This window comes from Colias croceus, chromosome 8 (genome assembly GCF_905220415.1).
Source record: "Colias croceus chromosome 8, ilColCroc2.1".
In the NCBI taxonomy this organism is placed as follows: domain Eukaryota; kingdom Metazoa; phylum Arthropoda; class Insecta; order Lepidoptera; family Pieridae; genus Colias; species Colias croceus.
In genome coordinates, this window is record NC_059544.1 from 6804922 (window position 1) to 6824583 (window position 19662).

At 34.5% G+C, this 19662-nt stretch overlaps 1 protein-coding gene across 1 annotated transcript in view; it reads right to left on the reverse strand.

Annotated features, from left to right (window-relative positions):
- Positions 1-3103: 3103 nt before the first annotated feature.
- Positions 3104-19662, reverse strand: part of LOC123693795 — a 75474-nt gene continuing 58915 nt past the window's right edge. The window contains exons 6-12 of the mRNA XM_045639012.1: positions 9120-9331; positions 8753-8885; positions 8369-8499; positions 7778-8038; positions 6989-7288; positions 5912-6144; positions 3104-5546 (exon numbers count right to left, since the gene is read on the reverse strand). Coding sequence (XP_045494968.1) covers positions 5333-5546; positions 5912-6144; positions 6989-7288; positions 7778-8038; positions 8369-8499; positions 8753-8885; positions 9120-9331 — 1484 coding nt within the window. The 3' untranslated portion in view covers positions 3104-5332. The remainder of the gene's footprint in view (positions 5547-5911; positions 6145-6988; positions 7289-7777; positions 8039-8368; positions 8500-8752; positions 8886-9119; positions 9332-19662) is intronic.

Consider the following 19662-nt stretch of genomic DNA (forward strand, 5'->3'; position numbering starts at 1 on the left):
CAGTGTAACGCAAATTAAATATTACTAGCTTTAAGGCCGCGAATTCGCTCGCGTTGTTTAAAACTTAATCTATACTAATATTATAAAGCTGAAGAGTTTGTTTGTTTGAACGCGCTAATCTCGGGAACTACTGGTCCGATTTGAAAAATTCTTTCGTTGTTAGATAGCCCATTTATCGAGGAAGGTTATAGGCTATATATATATCACGCTAGACTAACAGGAATGGGGCCACGGGGGTGAAACCGCGCGCAGCAGCTAGTATGTAATATGTATACCTAGTAAAACCTTCATCAGTGAATAGAGTGGTTCAATGAATCAGCATGTATGTGCATTAAAATCCGTTGTATTTTTTAAAAATCTAAACACACAAAGGGATAAATAAAGTGACATTGTATGGACTGATACGATAATAATTAATAATTATGTTATCTAGATATTACTTACCTTCGTCTATGCAGCGTGTCCCGTGTAGAGACAAACATAGAGTTTAAGAAAAAGGCTAATATGTAAGTACAAATATAGTACTTAAAGTTCCATAGAGCAAAGTACACATGCGGCACGCCCTGTATTTGTAACTTAATTTTTTTTAAGTTTCATAATAGTGAGATTTTATGTTCCCACATTATTTATTTTTATATCTAACTAGCGTTCCTTCCCGGCATCGCCGTGCTGTGTATGTGTGATTTCTCTTTGCATAAAATCGAAAATCGTATTTTTTATTTTGCGATTTTCGCACATTCTGATATCCTTACATGACGTAAGAGGGTTACTATCTATTCAGGGCTTTTCCCCATTAGAACAGAAATCTCGCTTATCACTTAGTTGCAGTGTACCTAATTGTTTAAAAAGTTGAACGTTTTTATTACAGTGTTCATGACCCACTAAATGTAATTGGTAATACGGTAACAACATATTCAACCATGAATTATTATGAACCATTGTATGATTTTTTTTATATTTCTAAAATTGTACTACAGTTATCATTAGATTGTGTTTTAAATAAATTGCATCGTAATGCTCGATACAATATAATATCTAAGATTTACTTAATATATTTATCCTGTTAGCTACGAAACATTTAAGTTGTTTGGGAATTCCCTTCAATGCCATAGCCCGTAACGATTGCTTAATCAAAACTGTAAGCCCAAATATTTCATTCTTACGACATAGGGTAATCGCCATAATGCTATAGAATCTAGATAATGTATAAAATACTAATAGACTCTTTAAAGCTCGGACTAAGCAAACATTTCAAAGTAGATTCGCCTCAGGGCAAAATCCTAGCAACTTACCAAGTTAATATCATAGCAAATGGATTCGTATTTGATTAGGAATATTACTGCGCATAATCTTTGTCTAGGGACATATCCTTTATTGACATCCATTTTGTTGAAAGGGAATTGTAATAACCTTAGAGATTGTATATATAGTAAAACTTTAGTTTCATCAATAATTTATTATTTCAAGATGCCTTAAATTGTAGCGGCTTAACCCATAGTTTAGACATATACCGTACTCGTTGCGTTGCTCCGTAAATACCAATTTAACTCTAGTCTGGCTTAAATATCCGCTCTCGGTTTAGAGCGGTTCTAAATGCCCATGTCAAGCTTAGTTGAGCAGTTGAACAAAATGTTTGAACATACAATATGATGGTCCACTACTCAACTGCTTAACCGAGTCGAACACTTACTACAGAGCTATCACCGTATACTGTTCATGTAGGTAATATCTATTACATGTATGATCACTATGATGTACATGAATTAATTCACAATTATTTTATGTCCCAGTTCAATGTTGTATTGCTATATAAAGACTGAATAGGTGTAGATATTTAAGATTGTATAACTACATGAAGATAGATGTTTTACTGAATATTTTATAGTTAAAATAAATGTATTATCCGAACATACTTTGTGATAGGTACATTGAGTAAGTAAGTACAGTGTACAATTAGGCATAATAATATTAGGTATAACATCGTTTTTGCGATGCTTATGGACGGCGTGATTATTTACCCTTAATCGTCTCTACGTTCATTTGTTAATCCTATGTGATCCTATCCTATAATGTGAATGAAATTGACGGTAACTAACTGCAATTCAAAAAAAACTGTGATACTATACGATGTTATATTGTTCACGGAAAAAAGCATTGATAAAATTAGCGGAAGATATAGACCAATATAAACTAAACTCACAGGACGCGGACGCCAGTAGTTGCACTAATTAAGCCTAATTGTATAAATTATGTCAATGGACTTCTATCCCTCAACGCTAAGGATGTACTTAGGTCACAGTCGTTACTCGTTTTGTTAACAAGAAGTAATGAAAGTATATTTTGTTATTTCTTTTGTTAAAAAGAATAAATATGATAAGTCAAGGGTCTTTTACTAGGTACACGTTAGTATAATTATTGATCATGTGATCGTGCCAAACAATAATTATGTTTGCTTGTATCTCTGAGTTTAATTTCTTCATCATGGGTCCTTTTTGGTGCAAAATAGGTGTTTAAATTACAATGTTTCCATAATAAGCTAAGCCACAAATATAATCAATACCTATGCAAATGAGATCCTAATGTCTTTTCATCTGGCCAAGAGCCAAAATATTTAAATCAATCGAGTCTGTATTGTGTGCTGCAGTGTGTGTATTCTTATTAATAATATAATAGTTACGTAGTTAAGGCATAAAAAAATAAAACACATATTTTTTTACATATGATTTAATTTTTCGTAATAGATATTCTTCTAATCATATTTATTTACGCTTACAATTCTTTATTTGGAATGGTATTATTTATACATAGCTTAAAAATAAATAAAAGTATTACTTGGTAAGCTTATCGAGACATGCAAAACGTAGACTGCAATCAAGGAACATAACAAAGAGCGAAGGTGAACGAGACTCTTTGGTTTTTTTGTGTTTACAAGTTATATCAAAATCTATATTATTCAAATTAAATTAGCTTACAACACAAATATTCGCTTAGTATTCATTCATTGTGAAAAACTGATCATATCTAAAATTCACGCTCAAACGTGACTCTACTTAAAACTAATATTCAATCGCTATTTGTACACAGAAATAAAAACAATGCCAACAACCATGATAAACTATAATAATCATTAAGATACAATAATGGACACAAAACAATACAAAAATACTTAAACATTACGTTAACAGACGCCGACCTGCTACAACTGACACTAACATGAGCATGGCCTTAAGTATTGCAAAATTCTATCATAATTTTTAAACATATAAACACATCGCAACAACATTGCACCAATAAATTAGTTAAAATAAATTAAAATAATACAAGTAAGATTAAGATATAAGACTAGGACAGTTAAAAATAAATAAATTGCAATCGATATGATTCGACAGATGTAGAAGGTAAGGATAGTACGAAAGATTTTAAGAAATATTAAGTAGTATGTATCGTATCTAATATATTATCATTAAAAGTAATAAATGTCAAGACGAGATAGATACAGAAGAGCACTGGTATATAGCATTGTGTTAAATTTTAACAGCCGTTCTTCAAATGTTCTATGTTAATCTAGAACCAACTGAAAAATATGAATGAAATTTTTATTTCAAACAGAATTTAAACAGGTGAAAGTTTATTGGTGCAATTTACAGGTACATAAACCTTTTCAAACAAAACGCAGCCGATTCAGTAACATATATAGTAAGGCTATGTTTGAGAAAAGCAAATACACTTAATTATTATCAATGAGTATAGAAATTATCCTCTTATATTTTATTTTCCACTACATATTCAGCTTAAAGGTACAGTGGGGTAAGTGGTAGAAAATAAGCGACATATTTCTATTTAATATCTATTATATATCGAGTACTACATATTGATTCATTAATATCAATGGCGAGCAAAACATATATTGTATCACCATAAGCTAATTCTGTTAAGAAAGAGCAAACACTTTATTTAAATAATATAAGCTCATAAATAATATTTAATGTAAACGATTTTTATTATCAAATAACGTACGATGACAGTTCACGTATTCCATCCAATATACGAAAAATTGTATACAAATCCCGTTGAGTCCCATAGTCCCATATCATGCAGAGAAAATCCGGCAAGAATTCCAAATCAGGTATCGCCTTAACGACGAAGGCTTCGCGAGCCATAAATACAAAACAACTCTTAATCGTACGCGACAAAAGGTCTATTATCCTTTAGTCCCGAATATCAGTAAAGTCTCTAGTGATGATACACTACCCAATAATCACATAAATGGCCTAACCATTTAATCTATCATCACATCTTGTAAAATTGCAAAATTATTGTGACGTCACAAATCACAATGACATCACTTCACCAACTAATTCATGTTAAAAGTTCCTATCAATATCCTTTGGTGCATTTGATAAACCATTCCTAATTAGTAGCTCCATAGCGCTCGATCCAAACATGTTCGATATCCACATCAGTCTTCTAGGCGACTAAGTTGTTACATATATTAATATAAGTATAACCTCGAATCAAATATTGTTCGATGACTGCACTAGTTTATCTTAGAAGCGACCCATATTATATATGTATGCTAATTTATTATTAGCTTCATACTACTTTATCCAAACATGTTCAGCATCAGTTTCTTCTGGAAGCGACAAAATCACTTGAATTCAGTTCTGACTATCATCACATATTATATATCGCTAATGAGTAGTATAACCATCCAAATACATGTTCAGTATGTCCCTTTCAGTAACCAGTCTCAGTAATTATATACCCACATAATATTTCAATTCTGATCCAGTTCTGGCTCTCGTGATATATTATGTAATATCGCTAATTAGTAGCACAAACCTTGATACATAGTCGGTATCAGTCCTCCCTAGAAGCGACATAACCACCTGGCTCGGTACTGGCTATACATAGCAACATAATTTGATTGAAACATGTCCGGCATCAGTCTCCCCTAGAAGCAAGTCGTTATATGTAACGACTAATGGTATGCCATTCAGTACTGGCTCATCACATACGTCTCTAGTAGCTTCAGTACTGGCTCTAATCATATATGTATATCGCTAATAGTAGCATAACACTTGATGTTTGGTATCAGTCTCCCCTATTAACAACTCGTTACATACCGCTCAGTACTGGCTCTAGTCATATGTATATCGCTAATAGTAGCATAACCCTTGATACATGTCCAGCATCGTTCTCCCCTATTAATAACTCGTTACATACCGCTCAGTACTGGCTCTAATCATATATGTATATCGCTAATTAGTAGCATAACCCTTGATACATGTCCAGCATCGGTCTCCCCTATTAACAACTCGTTACATACCGCTCAATACTGGCTCTCATCGTATATATAAATGGCTTCCCCCGCGGACTCCTTGAGCGGCGGCGGGGGCGGGGGGAAGTCGAGCTCGCCCGGTCGGAAGAGCTTGGAGTTGGGCGCGGGGGAGGCGGGCGCGGGGGAGCTGCCGGGGGAGCCGCCGCCGCGACGCTTCACCCCGCTGGGGGACGCCGCTGCACGGAAGGAAGAGCGCCGGGCTAGCCTGGAAGTAACGTATTATTGAGGATTGCTAACATTTTTATTCTGGTCTCATACACAAAAAAGTAAAGAAATTGCTTATGACACTTGCTAATAATATAATGCTTGCTGTATCTTCATCTATCAATTAGTAAAAATGCAAATAATATGTAATGTATGTTATGTGATGTCTACTAGTGAATTTACAAAATTTGGTAAATTGTTTTGAGTTTATCTAAATTAAACTCACAAAAAAATTGTCTTCATAAAATACATAATGAGTAAAGGAGTATAAATTAACGTTTTAATTATATGATTAAACTATCAAAACCAGGACATTCATAATAGTTACTAAAAGCCCTAACCTCTTATTCGTTCAAAACAGCTTACCTCGACGCCATCTCCTCCGGGGTCTCTTCAATCTCCAGCACCCAGCTGACCGAGTCGTGTTTCTCCACGACCCCCTTGACTGCGGGGAGCGGGGGCGAGTCCGGGTCGGGGGAGGTGGCGGGGGACGGCGGCGAGGGGGGAGGGGAGGGGGAGCGGGCTGAGTCGCCGGAGGAGGTGCGCGTGCGCATCGGTGTGCGGTCTATGTACCCGCCGCCTGCTAGTAGGGACACCACCTAAGGGAGGAATACGATTATGAAGACTTTGTTATAAGTAAATTGTGGACATACATAATTGGTTGTGCACGCCAACTTTTCACAAAACTGAATTTAACTTAAGTTTTGTGATCCTAACATAAAGATTTTAACATATCACATTATTTGTGAAGTTGGAAAGGCGTATAATATGTGTCTAGTTTCCTTTACAATATAATATGACTTGAGTTAAACCTTGTATTAAATTGAGATATTTTAAAACGTACTAATTAAGTTGGCTTTTTATTTAATTAATGCAATAAAACATACAAAATGCCATTCACAACAGTCATGCAAAAAACTATGAAGGTTAACCAGATTATTGAAACACATTTCTTCATATATAGGGTGTCCCACTATTGGTAGGTATACTAAGCGCGAAGGGACTTGTAGTTTTGCATACACTGATCACGAAAATAATACTCAAACAACAAAATTACATCAAAAATTTTTGCTAAATTTTTCCTGAAAATTCATGTTCTCTTCTCTAGCTTCGCGCAGCCGGCATATACCGCTTCGCTAATGTGAACATTTTGTCTATGAAAACATAATCTTAAACGATAGTCACGTGCTGCTAGGAAAGCTGGGCGGGGTGCTTGTACACTGTACACATAGAGTTTTAAGAATTCACCTATTTGAAAAAAAAAACTGTGTCTGGAAATTTATAAGTATTTTTACGTACTCAGCGTATGCAAAACTATAACTTTCTTTGAGCTTAGTATACCAACAGTGGGACACCCTGTATAGTTCAATCTGTACCACTACCTTATCAAAAAAAAAAAAACGTTAAAATCATCATTCACAGAATAACATCGCTATCACACACCTGCGACTTCTGCCGTAGCTTGTATCGGAGCTCCTCATTGAGCGCCACGAGCCGGGTCGCGTGGTCCCTGTCCCTCGCGGCCGCTTCCCGCAGCCGGCGGTTATCGTCCCTCAGCCTATCCGCCTCCCGCTGCCTAGCGGCTGCCCGTTCCCGTAACTCTTCAGCCGCGTGTCGCGCGTTGCCCGCGTCCCGCTCCGCCGCGATCCGCCGCTCGCGTTCTGCTGCCAGCTCGCTGCGGGCGTCGCGGAGGGACGCCATTTCTGCTTGCTTCAGTTCAACCACCGCACGTAGGGATCGCACCTGCGAATTGTGAATTGAGAAAAATCACTAAAGTGATTGTAGTATGTGATATTAATATATATGTTTATTTTTGTGGAAGAGCGATGATGAAACTATGTACAGTGGTACAGAAGATGAAAATATAGTTGACGACAAAATATTATGTAAAGACAAGGCTACTGGCCATATTACCTCATTGTCCTATTCACTAAACAACAATTGTTCATATAAATATTTTTTTATCTTAGTTTTATGTTACTCCATTATCACCTAGCTATTATGTAAATCAACTGCCACATTATCACAATTCAGTGCTGAAGCGCGCTAGGTGATAATTTGTAAAAGTATGCTCATTGCTAGTGTTTAACATTTCATAATACGTATACGCGTCCTTGCTCAGCTCCTCATTCGCGCTTATCCTGAGCTCACACTCTTCCACTTCACAGTACACGGGGTCACAGGCCGCGTCACACGTATCGATCAACTTGTACACAAGACTATCGGACTCACCTCAGCGGCCAGCTCTGTGGCGTCCTTGCTCAGCTCTTCATTCGCGTTTATCCTGAGCTCGCACTCCTCCACCTCACAGTACACGGGGTCACAGGCCGCGTCACACGTATCGTTCAGCTTGTTGGGTTGCAGTGAGTTGGTCCGCTCGAGCTCCGCCCGCGCCGCTTCGAGCTGCGCGCGGAGAGTTCGCTCGATCTCACTGTGAGCGTGCAATCGCGCTCGACTCTCCGCGACCTCGTGTTTCAAAGACTCGATGGTATCCTAATACGTGATAATCGTTTGTAAATTCGTAACAGTATGTGAAAGATTTCAGTTAAAAAAGTGATCTAAATAATCAGTTTAATTTACACACACACACACACACAGTTTAAGTAACAAAAATACAATAACAAAAATCTTTATTTATATTAGGGTATTTCATTGAAAAAGGTTATTTCTATAGGTATTTAATAACTTTAATAATTTAATTCGTTATAAGATTTACGACGCAAACAATAAAGAGATTTTCCACTATCCCACGGTAATAATTAAAGTTTATAAAAGAACATACAAAAGATAACAAAAAAATTTAAACAAAAAATAGAAATCTACCTTCAATCCTTTAACGTCGTTCGCCAACGCAGACACCTCTTCTATGTGTGTGGCTTGTAGGCGAGCGTTTGCCTCTTCCCTCGAAGATACTTCCATCTCTAGCTCTGAGATCTTGCTCAGGCATTCTGCGACTAAAATAAGAAAAACACCGTAAGTTACTGATTTAAGTTCAATACTAAATTCGGTAAGTAAGAAACTAGTGCATAAACTGTTCTATATCCCTAAGTGAAAAGGATGTTCTGGCAAAAAGACGTTTGCCAGCTAAGACAATATTTTAGATTATTGTACTTGTTTAAAATCAAAAGTTGGTTCCATAGTGAATACTGAAACGTAAAAAGTAACTCAAAATTTAGTACAAATATACATAATTAATTAGCAACGTACTGGTATCAAGATCTTTTTGCGCACGTTGCTGCCTGTCCCGGTCAGCGCGCGCGGCGCTGCTGCGCTCAGCCGCAGCCACGCCGCGCCATCTTTCCGCTTCGAGGCGCCAGGAGCTACCGTTTAAGGCATCCAACTGAAAATTAGAATGAATTTTAATTTAAATTATTTAATAACGGTGCGTTACTTATAAAAATAAAATATTTCTACAATTTATTTGAAAATTGTTTGGATATTTAAGTAATTAATATATGATTCAAGGTGTGAACAATAAAACTGATTTGTAATTTAAGTGAAACGAGTTTGAATTATGGAGGCAACGGAACGACATAACATCTCATAATCTCATATTATGATCATGCCCACTCACCCTGAACACCAAGTACTGCACTAGAACACCGAGCGCCTCCACACCCTTGGCGGCGTGCGCGAGCGCATCGGTGTGCTCCCGGGGCACGGGTAGGGGGACGAGCTGGGTGGGCACCGGCGCAGGGGCGGCCGGCGTCCGGGCCTGCTGCGGCTGTTGCGGCGTCTGCACCCGCTTGCCGCGGGGCCCGACTGCCGTTGAGACGCGAGGTGGTTCTGTTGACAAAATAGATAACATTTTATTTGATTCTGCAAGGCATCTATATCATCATATTTCTTTGTGGAAGTTTATACTTGTGGTACCTTATACACGGTTCGATTACGGCTCAATTTCTTTAAAGATCGATACATCGGTGTCTTGATATTTAAAAACCTTCGAAATCAGCTATAATATATGCTTATTTATTCATTAAGAAAAAACTATCGAAATATTCATTAATGACGCCAGTCAAAGCAACACCATTTCCTTCGTTTGTTTTTAATTACACAATATAGTTCTCACGAAATGATTAACACAATAGAAAACAATACAACAAACAGAAATACGTTTCTCATTGTTGATGTTATCATGACGTCAGAAATAGGGCTGTTGTGAATCTTCATACAAATGCTTATCAAAGTGCCCGATCAGCACGCTAAATGGCATCACGGACTAAAACAATAAAATGAAAAGATATCACGGTGTGATAAGTGAGGCGATTTTCGCTTTAACACCGATTCTACGTCTTTTTGTATTTCCTTTGTTATTTTATTATTTCTGGTTAATATTTTAGCAGAGTAATTGCAAAGTAATTTTCGATTGCGTCATCCCGACAAAATAACTCCGTTGACCGAACACTGGCTTGCCGACCTGCTGGCTGGCTACGTTGCTACCTCAATTAATATTAAAACGATTGCAAAATTAACATTAATTGGAATTGCATAAAAACATTGAATTAATAATGTTCGGTAAGCAAGAAGCAGATCGACTATATTAATTTATAAAATAGGTTTGACCGATCAAAGGAAATTGCTTGTAGTTTCAAACGTATTCAAACTCTACATAAAAATATGTATTAAAAAATGTATGTAAGATATCTTAGAGATACGGAATAAGGCCAGAAACTCATAATGAGAAAAACTATCAAGCAATTGCAATATCAGCGAGACTAATTTTAAAAACCATTAGGGGAGACCGAGGGGATTTGAAACAAAGGTGAGTTGAAACAGTCCCGATTTCTCGGAACTTAAAACCTTTAGCGATCTGGCAACGTCTTTTTTAAACTTCTCCTACCACAAGCTATCGCGTCTGTTCACGCCGGTGGCGTCATTTGTGCAGTTTTGTAGTTCTGAATGACATGTGCCGAAAATCGCAAAAAGTAAGTATTTCATGATTTTTTACGATGCTTGTACTTTAATATTGGTTTTCTTTTTTGGGTTGAGTTATATAGGTTTTAAAAACTTATTATCTATAGATTCTTGAAATATACTTGGTGAATTTGATTTCTGTCTATTTACTGTTTGATCGAGATTTGAGTAAAAATTGGGAGGTTTTTTCTCACCGAGGTGATTTGAAACAGACTGTTTCAACTCTCCTTGTTTTCAATTTAATATCTGATTATAGCTAAAAAGTACGAAGATTATAGGATGTTATTGTTGATTTAATGTATTTATTTGTTTAAGCATGCCTACTGGATGAACTAAAGCAAGAAATAGATCAAAACCAGGCTGTAAAACTAAAAAGGTTAAGGTTGTCAAGAAAAGAAGATAGTGATGAAGAAGAAGAGGAATCCTGTTGCATTTATTGTATGGAATCATATTCAAATAACAGATCCAAAGAAAAGTGGGCTCAATGTGAATTGTGTGCCCATGAAGCTTGTGCTGGTGGAGAACTTTGTTGATATTTTTTAAATTATTGTTCCATAGTTTATAGTAGGTAGGTACTGATTGTAATACATACTTAAAAAACGACTGATTATTAACTATTTTATGTCAAAGATTTAGTTTAAAAAAAATGTAAAACATTTTGTTGATTTGACTAATTATAATTGATGTTACGCATGTTAATTTTTATTAATTTTTGTGTGTATTATTTGTATTAGACCTACTTGACTGATATGTCATTAAAATATTACTATTACATATTACAAGGTCGTTGATTACTTGAAAATAAAAGTTTTAATAAAAACCTTTGAATCAAATCAACATTTTTATTTTGCAGCTCCTATTACTCCCCAGAATCATAATGTTTCAACTCTCCTCGACCTCTGTTTCATCTTACCTCGGTATGAGGGGAATTGAAACAAGTTGACTTGTTGCGATTAAGTCAATTTTTCACCATCATTTTTAACGCTTACCGTTTATTTATGCTTACCATTCGCAAGTGTATAGAATAACCTATCGATTGGTACCAGTACCATAAGATTTCTGACAATAGTATGAGTTATATTAAACAAAACGTAAAAATTGTTTCAACTCCCCTCGGTCTCCCCTACCATAGTCATTTTCAAACTTCCTGCGGTGAAGAAATGGTCACATGCGCACGAAGAACAAACATCCGTGGCTAGAACTAAAACAATTGCTATTCACACAAATTCTAATTCAGGCCATAACCTCGAGTAGAATAAGTCAATGTCGGTGTTTAAAAATCAAAATAAAAATGTGGTGTGAACTTTCAATGAACTTTATGGTGGATCAAAGTATATTGGCAAACCTTTGCATGAATAAAACATTTCGTTATTCGTACTAGAGTTGCTTTTTAGCTTGTGAATGAGGTAGAGTTCTGGCAATTCTTCCTTGCAATAATAATTGTATCGATTTTTCTTTGCCGGTGGATTATATATTGTTATCAATAATGTCACTTGCCTACTACTTTAAATAAGCTTAAAATGTAAGTCGAATACGACACAAATTGGAACATGCTCACACTGAATAGTGTTTTTTTTTTACCCACGTCCTCAAAAACTATATAAATGACCCTAAACAGAAGAAGTGAAATCAACATAAAAACATTCACGAATAGTAATCAGCTCCATACACTTTCAACAGCTTGTTAACTAGGGACTACGCATACCAGCCGTACCTTAAATATAACGTCCGTTTTGGCCTTAAATAGTCATCAAGAGTAAATCCACATTCCTGGCCTGTGGTCTTACATTTACGCTTTCATTATTTAGCATACACGTTTCCTTTCCTAAATTGATATTTTAATATAGTTTTATTTCTGTTTTAACCATACATGTTTGTTATATCACGATACTCGTACACACTTACTAATTACCATCTTTTGAAGACATTGTAAAGAACTGGGTAGCTACTAATAGCCGGAATGAATGAAAGTAGATATTTCTTTAATGAAAAAACACTGTCCCTTTTAATTCCCTTCTCCATAGACATTGCTTTCCGAATCGGTGGTAAATGTTAAAAATATGATATGACAATTCAAAAGTGTTTCTAGAAGAAGTCTGTCTAATTTCTAATTGAATAAATAAATGTTTGAGTTTGAAATCATAACGTAGTTAAATGGTATATATATTATGTGTATTTTATTAATCGTCTCAATCACTTATTGCTATGAAACGAGAGTAAAAATACCTACCACAGAGTGAGCTTTTTATAAAAATAGACAGTTTCCCACGCGCTCCATTGACGATCCTTGTTGATGTTCTGCACCGTTTAGCAACATCCTATTTCCGTCAACATTCTAAATGATGCAGAGATCAATGATATAGAGTCTACATTTATTCTCATTTTGATGGCTGAGACATATTAATGGTTCTTGTATTTAATAGGCGACAATCTCGATTTCACGTTGTTTACTCATTGAAGATTTAAATTAGGTTATCTTTATACCAATTCTAATATAAATTGCGAACCGTTATTAGCAAGATCAAATAATCTAGTCGATTAAAAAGTATATATTAGATAACAGTAATATATGCTAATTCGAATATAATGTTTCGCGAATCTTATGTAGAGCATTTCATAAATATGATTTTAATACCTATACTTAATAAAAGTCGTCAATCCATTTTAAACAACCTAAAAGCTATTGTAACACCTGGTAAATGAGAGCGAAGGACTTTGTATAACATAAGTGGTTATTACTATTAAGAATAAAAAATGATATCTTAATAAACCCCTTGGGCCTTGGATGGTCAGCTTCGGCGCGTGGGCTTCAATTTGGAGCACAACGTTGTTAGGTTATCAAATTAACGAGCACATAAACAACTAAGGATGTACAAAATTGAATAAATACGGAATGCATGCAGTACCTATTGAGAATGCATCGGAGTAAGATTAAAACAAAAAAACTAACCCGTGGAAAGGACGTGAAATAATTCATGATAAATAAATACCATTCAGAAAAAAAATAATTTATGCGATCAAATATTTTTTAATTAAACTTTAATTTCGAATGTTATTAACATCATTCACATCCTAGACACATTCACATACAGATAAACAGTATTTTCCCATAACCTAAAGTGTTCATTTGTTACGAAACTTGTGCGAATGGTATACACATAGGTACACATACAGTGATGTAACAGCCCTAACATTGTCACATTCATAACGATGCACCCACGCGTGTACCTTCACCATTTGTCCAGTTGAATAGTGCCACATTATTGTGTTAAAAATGTTTACCGGCCGCTTTCTAAGCTTAGTATATAAGGTGCCATATATCAAATGTAAATGATACGGCACTAAAACACCCACGAGTCCGTGTTCGATTACAAAAATCACTCGTTTCGTTAATATTATGTCGTTTATAGACAAAATTATATATAATTTAAAACATAATCGGTTTCGATGTATATTTAATGATCCTAACTTCTGAATATTTAGTCACTCTTTTGGACTGAAACTTGATATACTTCACACTAACGAACTAGTAAAAAAGTATTAAAAAAGAAGCCATAGGTAGTCACATAAAAACCATACAAAGTCGGGATTGTATTGTATCCTATATCAGTTTCTTGTAAAGTAGGGTAACGGGTCGCAAATGAAGCGTGCTGGGAATGCAAGTACTTAGCGATGCGAGTAGTGTTTGTTGGCTTGGACCCGAGGGCATCATGGGGGAATTGACAGTTATGGCTACACAATTTGGATACTAAAATTGGCGAGGCTAATAAAAACCTAGAATCATTTTTCTCGCTCCTCGAATTTGTAAGAACGGACACAATTTCTGCTTCATAACGAAATATTTCTAAGGGACCTTAAAAGGGATAATAATATTTATTTAGCCTCAATAACACGACCATCAAAGAAAATTTAAATGTTTTAAAAATAAACATTTACCAACGATTATTTGGTCCACGTATTGACACACAAACATCGTTTATTTCCTCACGATTTCGAAGAACAGATCGATATTTAAGCTGTTATTGGCCTTCTTATAACTGCTACAAAATTTTACATAGACCATTAAGTTCATAAAATTTGTGGTATGTGAAGCTATAATAAAATTTAATGTAGATAGATACGGTGAACCAGTAAATTTGTAACGGATTTGAAAACTCGCATATTTCAAATAACCAAGCAATTCAAATTATGGTTCCTAAAAAGCATTGTTCTTGCATAAGTGGCCCTGAGTCTTATTGATTACATATCTATACGTATTGTTATGCAAAGTAATCAATCAAGTGCATATTCTATAATGTGCAATGAAATTGATTTATAAACCACATACTTGTTCGTTGAATCCGATAAATATTAATGAAAAAAAAGAAACGCATATCGCAACTTGCGAAGGCGCGAAAAATCGATCGCAATAGTTCGTTTACACTGTTATTTCTGCTCGTAACCGCTCTATTAATATTATCCATCCGTTTGCGTCTAGCTTGGAGAATCACAAATCTAAAATTAGTAATGTTTGTATGTGTGTCAGGGGGCCGCGAACGTCTGCTCGCCCTAGCAGGGTCATCTTTCTGCGCACCGGTGACACTTGCGACAAGCCTTGCGACAAGCGGCATATGAAAATAGTGCATGATTGCATCTCTTATTTTAGATGACATGTTTCTTACAGTCCTGAAGTAAATTTGAACCCATTTCCCGAACTTCACTTGAGCTATTTAAAATTGAACGAGATGGCTGTTAATTGTAATTTGTAGTAGAGCACTTCAATTTAGATATATTTTATGCTATTTAGTCGACACTGGGATGCTCTCCTTAAAATCTCAATATATTTGCTTTATTATGTTGTCATTTATATACACGGTCAGGACTCTATTCGTATGACATAGCTTAAAAATAGGAACAATGTTTCTCTTCAATTACCTATGTACTAAACGTATGTGATGAATATGAAGATTAAAATAATGCCTACTGATGATTTAAGGTTTCGTCTGTGGTTTCGTGTTTACTGTTTTATCGTTTGCAATAAAGCTGTCATCATATCGTCGCTAATGACACATCATAAAAGCACATCTGTCCGTCGCTGCACGCTGAAGGAGTGCAAATTGCAAACAAAGATTTTGTTCTTGAAAGTCTCTTGCATTTCCTAATTAAATATTGACCCAATTATAACAAGGTCAACCTCCTTTGTCGTTAATGTCTTTTTAATTTAAGGAAAATAAAAGAAAGTATATCACTATAAACATCGTGTTTTAAATTAATAAGTTCGAGAAAACTAATAAAAGTGATAGTTGAAGGTTACATAATGTTCTTCTTAATTAACATATGTGTTGAGACTTGAGATTATGCAATCAGTTATCTATTACCTTAATTTAACATAACATTTCTGCTCTGCTCTTATTCTGATTGGATATATGAAGCTCGGTCACTTTCCAAACTTCCGCTACTTTTGCATATTAATGATTGATTTCTATAGCACTTTTTTATGTCCATAATTACGTGGGTCATGTATTTAAGATTACATATGAATTAAAAGTCATTTTATTTTTAAAGTGTGTCTCAACTTTAATAACTTGCAAACCATGCTATTTACCTAATAATAATCTCAGTGATGTCACAAATCGTGGCTCTTGAAAAACTCATAATCATAATGCGCACATCTTAATGTGAGAAAGTTTTACGACGAATGCAATGATTTCTCTTTACGATATATCTGCATATATGCAAAATCTTGTCATTTTGCGTAAATTAATAACAAATAGAAACGATTTCTTTTGGCTAACTTAAAATTTATAACGTAATTGAAGAAAACTGGATACGTTAATATATATAATAGGATTAAAAAATAATTGCACAACCGATATGAAAAGATCGAGTGGGGAAATATTTGTGTTAAAATGCATAAGGTGCTTGTACTTTGCGGAAACGACTACCTGTCGGTTGACATGCCAACACTCTATACATTAAACATTTTACTGTTATAACATCTATAATATTTATATCACATACATTATTTTATGAAATCGTGTTGAATAACACAATGATGTGAAAGCTGATAGAAATTTGTAGATTTTACTTCTACTAATAAAATCATATGCGGAAATCTTAGTAGAATATAAAAATAATAGGTACCTATATAAGGTACGAGATGCAAGTATATAGTATGGTTTTAAATAAAAAAAATTAGTTCCACTTCTGAAACCGTATCAATAATAAAATAGAAGGATAGAGCATATTTCTGTACTTCGTCAGTATATGTTTTACTCCTAAAAATAGATTCTACTTATAAAGTGTTCAGTTTTAACTTTATTTCATAAATTGAGTTAATGAATCTTAATTATTAATAGATGAAGATTTATCACTTTAAATTAATCGTTGTCCCTGTACATAGTTAGTACCTACTACATAATATATAAAAAGGCGTTTCAAACATTAATCGATTATGTGGCCTCGGAAACCATAAAGAATATCCAGGTAACATATTATGTATTGGCAAATAGCCAGTACTCAAATAAATATTAGTGATTGCATTGGAGCCAATGATTTTTTTAAATCCTAACATGTATTAACTACCTATACAACAATGCATAAGCTTTTAAACATACCTACATGTGTTTCACTCGATGGTAAAATATTTCAAGAAGAAGACAAAATTCGAATTCGAAATTTTGTTCATATAGAAAGTAGCGAAGTCATGAATTAAAATGAACTGAATTTGATAATAATACAACTTCCCATATACCTATTTATAAAACTTATGCAATTAAAATTTGAAATCTTGTATTATTAGAAATTTCACATTAGTTTCACATCGTTTTAACTTCCTCGCTACTTTAAAATCGTAGGACGCAAATCATAAAAACTTAGCGGATAAATTTGCCAGTACCTACATAATATTACTAGTGCCCAACTGCTGAGTGCATACAGCAAACTTAATATTGTTGAAGTCGCAACTCGCAAGTCGCAACAAATGTGTTTAGCATTTCATCGTATGTATTTTTATTACTTTCTGCTCTACATAGAGTAAGTAGATGCTCTAAAATAAACGAACAGCTTTGCGAATATTGTTCTTTCTTTCAACAATATACCTATTTGGAATAGATAATAACTATCATTACGCAGCGAACAATGGTACGAAAAGAATATTTTATGTATTAGCGATTATTGAGCTACTATATAACATAAATAATGCATTAGATTAACAATTATCCCATTATTATGTAATTGTTAAAACGGAGCCGGATATGAACGAATAATATCGCATTACTGCGCCAATGAAATTTAACCAGTGCAAATGTCAAAGTTATTTAGGCGCCCGCAGTTAAATGCGGTTAATATGAAACAAGGACGTCAGAGCCGGCATTCATGAACAAATAACCGCTGCTAGCATGCGATGAAAGTAACTATATAAGGGCCTGTTTTTAGGGTCCCTTAGTTTAAGAAACACTTTTTGTCAGATGATAAAGTTTGCGGATTTACATAGCATAAAATCAGTATAGAGTCAAATATATCGCTGTCCAAGAAAATATTTGGCCTATTTGGAGATCCAATAATGAATGGTCAACTAAGTGTTGAATTTATATAAAAAATTAATTTAGAATTGAATTGGTTGTTTTAATAAATATAAGCAATCAAATAAATCTAACGCCATAGTACATATTTAAAGGCATTTTTACTTAAACACGATTTACCAAGTTCAATTATTGTAGTATTTTTTTATTCAACCAAACAAACATTGTTACTTCGCTATTCATGCTTGATGCTCCACAAAACATATTATTACAACGCATAAATATGATTTATTAAAATATTACCGGAAGACATAACCTGTGGATAATTTTGTAATCGAACGCAATTTTATAGCAATATTTAAATCCTGGCTTGTGTTCAAGGTAAAAGAAACAAAGTATAATAAACACGAGAGTATATCGAACGCTCAGGTAATGTCTAGGTTGTGTTCTTATTTTCGTGATTTAACAATATGAAGGCCAAATTCGGTTAATTATACGAAATTTTCACACCTTGCAAAACAAGGTACGTGAAAGTTTTGGTGCTTTTAATACAATTGAGATTTATTTTTATAATTACTTACTGTTTTCTTAAGAATGTAGAGATATAGAGAGTAATAAAAATAATTAATAAAAATTCAACTATGCATTTTATGTGCACACTGAAAGCTTACGAATAGCACTAGTTAAAAGGTAATTTTGTGATATTTTTGTGTACCTACATAATATCTCTGCTGAAACAGTTTCCATGTTCTGCACGTTAATGAATAATAATTATTGATAACGTAGCTAAACAATACAAATGTAATTGACATGTATTTGAAAAGAGCTTGATCTAAAAAATAAATATCATTAATACCATTCCATGAAACAAAAAAGTGATTTAATTCTAAAAAGAAAATTTTTATGTTTTTTGTACATTCAAACTATTATAAAAGGTATTCCTTAAAACCGACCTTTTCCGTCCAAAAACATGTTCACTGAACCTGCTAGCTCATGTTATCCAAAAAGATCAATCCACACTGGCACATCACTTCACTACCCCTTATCCACATATTGGCAGGCGAGTGTTTGGTCAAACGTACAAACGTACAAACAACGCAAATAGCCGTACAACAGTCGTTCGGTGCGTGTGATCGCGGGAACGCTATATGTAAAACTGAGCGGATGGGGCTCTTCGTACAAACTCTTTCATGTATTATCATATAGCGAAAACCAGAAGCTACGAGGTTTTGTACGAAAATCTATTGAACATGTCGCTTATTTACCTACTGCTGCGCTAGTAAAAAATAAAAAAATTTAAAGGATATGAAAGGGTATGCACATAACATTGATTGAACCACTTTCATTAGCACAATTATTTACCAATCAAGCAAGAGCAATTAAAAAAATCTTTTTTGCGGGTTGTAAAATTCCTACAAGTTCAAGCAACAAAAAATCAATATGCCATATTCGATCATAAAAAAAACGCGCATTACAACAGAAAAATATACAATTTTCAAGTTTCCATTGCTACCGCCTGCTTGCGTGGAATAAGTAAGCGATACCGCAAATAACGAACAGTGGAAAGTAACAAGTATTATAGTTAAAACATACGCAATTTATTAGGTACTTATTTGAGAATAATGGCGACATGTAACAATAAACCAACATGAAGCCATAGAGCCATCACTGGTACACTTACACGCACTTTTCCCCATT